The 6,000-nt window shown below is 46.2% G+C and overlaps 1 protein-coding gene across 1 annotated transcript in view; it reads left to right on the top strand.

Moving 5' to 3' along the window:
* Window positions 1–3,969: 3,969 nt before the first annotated feature.
* AGBL4 (ATP/GTP binding protein like 4) overlaps window positions 3,970–6,000 on the top strand; it is a 1,364,734-nt gene continuing 1,362,703 nt past the window's right edge. The window contains exon 1 of the mRNA XM_034652232.1: window positions 3,970–4,170. Coding sequence (XP_034508123.1) covers window positions 4,137–4,170 — 34 coding nt within the window. The 5' untranslated portion in view covers window positions 3,970–4,136. The remainder of the gene's footprint in view (window positions 4,171–6,000) is intronic.

Below are 6,000 nucleotides of genomic sequence, written 5' to 3'. Positions count from 1 at the left end.
TTTCTGGTTCCACACAAATTTAAGGGCTGTTTGTTCCAGTTTTTTGAAAAATGTCATTGGTATTTTGATCGGGATGGCATTGAAAGCATAGATTGCTCTGGGTAGCATTGACATTTTAACTATGTTTATTCTTCCAATCCATGAGCATGGAGTATTTTTCCATCTTTTTGTGTCTTCTTTAATGTCTTTCAAGAGTGATCTGTAGTTTCTAGAATATAGATCCTTTACCTCTCCGGTTAAGTTAATTCTGAGATATTGTATGATTTTTGGTGCTGTTGTAAATGGAATTGATTCTGTAATTTCTCTTTCTTCAGTTTCATTGTTCGTGTATAGAAATGCAACTGATTTCTGAGCATTGATTTTGTATCCTGCCGCATTACTGAATTGCTCTATAAATTCTAGTAATTTGGGGGTGGAGTCTTTTGGGTTTTCCATATAGAGTATCATGTCATCTGTGAAAAGAGACAGTTTGACTTCTTCTTTGCTGATTTGAATACCTTTTATCCCTTTTTGTTGTCTGATTGCTGTTGCAAGGAGTTCTAGTACTATGTTGAATAATAATGGCGGAAGTGGGCATCCTTCTCGTGTCTCTGATCTTAAGGGAAAGGCTTTCAGCTTTCCCCCATTGAGAATGATAGTCACTGTAGGCTTTTCATAGATGGTTTTTATGAAATTGAGGAATGTGCTGTCCAATTCTTCTTTCTTGGCTCTAATCACTGTCTACACAACAACTGGTGGAGCTGACCAGGTCCCTGATTTGCTTAGAAATTGTTAATGGGTTTCTGTCACTTTCAGTATCAAGTTCCCCATGTAAGACTTCTCCAGAATCTGTCCTTACCTATTGATGCAGCCTTGCTGTTTACCCCAGACACACTATCCCTTGCTTTGCCCATGCTATTCCTGTTACGTCAACCGCCCTTTTCTCTCGTACAACCGTTTTTGTTGTTGTTGTTGTTGTTGTTGTTGTGTGTGTGTTTTTTTTTTTTTGTCCAGCTTATTCTTACTTGCCCTAGAAGAGTTAGATCAGATACTCTCCTCTAGGAAGTTTTACCTATCCCCTCTACTCCAGGCTGGGTTGTGTGCCTCCCTCTGGGATCCCACAACCTCCCATGCTTTCCTCTATTAGAATCCTGNCCCTAATCATGCTGGGTTATAATTATGGATTAAACCTCTTTTCCCTTCCGGATCGTGAGCTCTTAGGAACCATAGACACTGTTAAATTCATCTCTTTATCTTCAGTGTAAAAATTAATAAAAGGAAAATTCATTTAGAAAGGAGTCAGGAAGTAGGCAGGGGGAGCTCTGAAGCCCAGCACTCCCTGACAATTGCAGACCCACAGGATGTGTGGAGCCTCCCAGGTGAATACTAGTTTATTAACCCTGCAGGATGAAGAAAGGTTTTCCTTCAGTCCTGGCAACAATTCAGCCAATGAGAAACAATCACAACACAGTCAATGAAAAGCCACTATACTTCAGACTCCTAGTCTACCCCAACGGACTTTATGTTTATAACAGCCTTCCAACTTCCTTCCTTTTCTATTTAAAAACTGTATCTCTCCTTTGCTCTGAACCTTGCCTATCTATGGCTTTGCTATTGTTCACTTGTCTCAGATTACAACTCTCTGCTATTCCTGGATAAACTTTTTTTTTATTGGTAAAATACCTGGCAGTTTTATTTTTTAAGGTTAACACTAGCATCTGCACAGAGACTGGCTGAGAAATGGAATCAAGGTTTAAGTTAATTGTTCTAAAACGTGCCAGGTTATTTATTTACTGTAATCATACTCATTAAATGCGTTTTAACCTGTCCCACCATTTGTGACTTAAAGCACTCTGTGTGGTAGGAAGGGCTGTTCAGGTTTGTTGGAAAAGGAAACTGAAGCTCAAAGTCTATTTCAGTAATTTCCCCCAGATTATAAAGCTATAAAGTCAGAGTTTGAGTAGAACCTGGGTCCTCAACCCCTTTTTTCCATTTTCCTTTACTCAATGAAGCTCCTTTGTGGTCTTCAGCCCTCAGAAACCCCTTCCATACGGAAACTCCTATAGCCCTCACTGCCTTATCATTCAGTCATTAGGATTGATTGGTGAAAGCTTGTGTGTTTTCATCTTGATAGTTGTGATGACATGGTTTGTGCGTTTTTAAACTACTCAAATATGAGGGATATTTCTGATGAATATTTTCACGTAACTTTTTGTAGAGGTTCTTGTGGGGCCCACACCTTATTCCTGATTTTCAGGGCAGGTGAACTAGTAGTTCGTGCATGTTGCCAGCCTCCCACCCCAAATGCTTTCCAGTCCCTCTGCTTTTCTGCCTCAAGGCTTTCTTTCAAATCTCAGAAGGCTGTTTAGCCCTGGGCAAGCATAACCAGGAAATGTGAGAGGTCAGGCTTTGGGATGGAGGTAACCCTGAAACAATGGGGATGGAAATCAAGAGGTAAATGACCTAGTCTCCTTGTTCTTTGGTGGGACAATGCTGAGGCACTTTCTACAGTTTTCAGAGGGTCTCTCCAGTGAGGTTATGCCCAGTTGCCTACTAAAGCAATCAGCTCAATCTCACACACTTTTCTTGTTTTTTTCCCTTCCCTCTTTCACTCTCTTTCCCTCACTGCTATTTCCTGGGCTTACCTCCTAAACAAATTACCAGCACCCAAGTCCTGGCCTCAGGCTCTGCTTTTGGGGAACACATCTGAAGACACTACCTAGCTATTCAGGAGCTTCTTTAGAGATAATGCTTTGTCCTATCAGGTGTGTGCTTTAGCGTACTGGACTTCTTGTCGTCTCACTGGGATCCTTCCACTCTACCTTGCTCCTGCTGCTCCTTCTGCCTGGCACAGGCTTCGGTTCCTTCGCCTGGCTGATAGCTATTCATCCTCAAGACTCAGCGAGTGTATCCACTCCTCTTTGAAATCTTAACTGTTTTAGCCCGCCACTTCCCAATTTAGAGTTCCACCTTTACGATCCTTTAGCACTTTAAACACTAGTTAACCTCTAACTAGTTTCTGTGACCACATCCTTTTATTCAGTTAAGAATATGTATTGAGTGTCCACTCTCTTGTGGGCTAACTTTCTAGAATAAGTTGAAGACCAGCCTGCAGGTTGTATCCCTATGAGGCGTGTAAAGCCATTATCTCTCTTCCTTTCTCTGTGAGTGCCTTGATGGGAAGGGGCCTACCTAGAATGGTACTTGTTAAAAAATTAAGTGCTCAATAAAACTGGTAGGATGTGCAGGAGTGAACTTAGGAGTCATTTTTCATTCCACAAATATTTACTGAGCACTTGCTTTGGTCAAGCACTACGCTGTATTATGGAGTATACCTAGATGAAGAGACCAACCCCAGGCAACAGGGAGCTTACCTTACCTTTAAGTAAGGAAGACAGAAGTAAATAATGCATAAAGCAGTCAGTGTTAGGCCAGGGATGCACAGGGAACTGTGGGAGGACAGAGAAGGGAAAGGGCATCCTAAGCATACCGAGAAATACAGCAGCAAAAGAGAAGCCTTTTCTTGGTTTGGGAGCTGGTGAGGTTGTAGAGGGGCAAGGAACCCGAGTATGGGGTGGGGTGGGCACAGAATGATTGATTCCCGGGGCATTTCAGAAGACTTACGTTACCCAGCGCCTCGACCAGGGCCAGACACGTCAGGAGTAGAGGCGCTGGGAAGTCAAGAAACCTGTCTCAAGCACCCCCCTAACTAAGCGCCAACCACAGGAAAGCCAGCCCATCCAGGTCTGTGGTCAGCAGAAAGACCCCCTCGGCGCCAGGNCCCCTCGGCGGCAGGCGAGCGTCATCCCAGCCAACCTGGTCCCGGCTATCAAGAGGTGGCTGAGCATGCTCAGTTGCTAGGACGCGGTGGTTCGGCGGCGGCGAGAGGCGCGGCGGAGTCTCAGCCCCGCAGGCGCCTAGACCCAAGAGCGCTGGAGCCGCGGGGGCGGGGCCTCGGACGCACGCTCCCTCCCAGCCCGCCTCCCAGCCCCCACTTCCCGCCTCGCGCCGCCTGCCGGCACGCGGGCCGCCCGTTGCCTTGGCAACCGTCGCGCCGCGTCTGCCTGAGGGAGCTCTGTCAGCCCGCGGATCCCGTCGCCCGCTCCCCACTGCCCCGCGATTTTCGCGTGGGCTTAGAGGCGGAGGGACAACAAAAAATGGCGGAGCGGAGCCAGACGGCGCCTGAGGCAGGTCTGTGGGGGCCGTCGACCGGGGGGAAGCGCTGAGGTAGCATGGCTGTCCTGGGTCTGAGAGGAGAGGCGACTTGGGCATGGCCTTACCCCGGAGGAGGTGCCCCTGTGTGTTTGCGCGGTGGGGCTGTGACCTCGGGGTCAGGGGTCAGAGGAGGTGCATACCGCTCTGAGTGGCGGGCATGGACCTCGGAGTCCTGGCGGCGGCGCAGAGGTGTATGCAGGAGTGTACACACTCTTGAGTGAGCATGGGCCCAGAAAGGGCTGGGACTCCAGGGAAGACCCAGGACTCCAATCCTGAGGGGCACCTGTGATGGGGCTGATCGAAGGAGTAGGCTTAGTTCATGGAGAGGGGTACACAGTCCTGTGGAAACATAAGAGGGTTCCCTAAAGGGGCATGGTTTGGTGGAGAGGGTCTCATACTCTGAGGAGGCAGGTGTGTGTGGGGGGAGTGTTACTTTAATATCAGGCCGTGCCACGGAAGGGGGGTATACACCGAGTATTTGTGTTTTGGGGGAATATAGTGCCTTAGGGTCACCCCTGGCCACCGAGAAAGTATACAAATCCTCCTGTGGGTTCTTATAAAGACAAGAGACTTGAGGGGACACCCAGAGCTTCAGTCCTTCGGAACCTTACCAAAGGATGCTGGAACCTGAGTTTGAGTGTATATGGGATCAGTGCTCTTGAAGGTCATTCAGAATCACAAAGGAGTGCATAGCCACATATCTGTGGGTGGAAGATGGTCTTTAAGGTGCAGGGAGACTGCCGGAAAGGGGGTCCCAGGGTCCTATTCCTGAGGGACCCCGTTGTGGGTTTGACTGGGCTTGGAGAGTAGTGACCTAAGTGACTTACAGGGTCAGAGTAGAGAGCTAGGATTTTCACAGTCTTGTGTATGTGGGAGGGGTTTGTACCTGAAAGGGGCTGGGGACTGAAGAACTGAAGCTTCAAGACAAGTGGTATCTGTGTGTATAGCAAAGCAGTGGCTTTGGGGATATGTGTGGTGGTGAGTGGTGGAAGTGATATACACAGACTTGTATACGTGTCCTGATTAGGTATTTTCGTTACAAGAGTGACTCACTTGGATTATCCAGCCCTTGGAGGTGGGGAAGAGGGATAGTGGTTATGCTAAGACCATATAGTGACTGGAACTGGAAGCTGAATAAAGCTATAAAGAATGGTTCGAGAGACTGTTACCTCTCGAGACCTGCATGATTTCTTTTTCTTTCATGGTATCTCTGTTTCTTCTCTTACCTTGTTCTTTTTTTCCCCCCTCCCCTCCCCCATAGATTTACTGCCTTTACACATATTATACAATTTACTTATTATTTTTATTGTTTATTGCCTGTTTTCTTCCATTAGAATATAGGCTCCATGAAGGCAAAGGTCTTTGTTGTGTTTGACAATCCCACATGTCTAGAACCATATGTGGTATACGGTAGGTTAGTATTAAATATTTATTAAATGAATAACTGAATGACCTGATAAAGTCTATGGTTCAAGAAACTTTCTCTGAGGAAGTGATATTTTTGCTGAGATATATTGAATAAATGAAGAGAAGGACAAAGAGTGGTCAAGGCAGGGGAAAACCATATGCAAAGACCCTAAGGTAGGAGGACACATGATATATTTAAGGAACTGAAAGGGGACAAATATGGCTGCATGTAGGGCAATAGGAGGAGAAAAGAAACGGAAACAGATCTTGCAGGCCTTGTATACTATGATACAATTTTGGTCAAAAATTTTAGGAACAATAGGAAGCCATTGAGGGCTTTTAAGGAGCATGGCATGATTAGAATAATGAAAAATGTAACTGGCTACAGTGTGGAAAGTA

Source organism: Ailuropoda melanoleuca, chromosome 2, assembly GCF_002007445.2.
Source record: "Ailuropoda melanoleuca isolate Jingjing chromosome 2, ASM200744v2, whole genome shotgun sequence".
NCBI classification, from domain to species: Eukaryota; Metazoa; Chordata; class Mammalia; order Carnivora; family Ursidae; genus Ailuropoda; species Ailuropoda melanoleuca.
The sequence above is the reverse complement of the archived record's forward strand: the minus strand, read 5'-3'. Positions and strand labels throughout refer to the sequence as shown.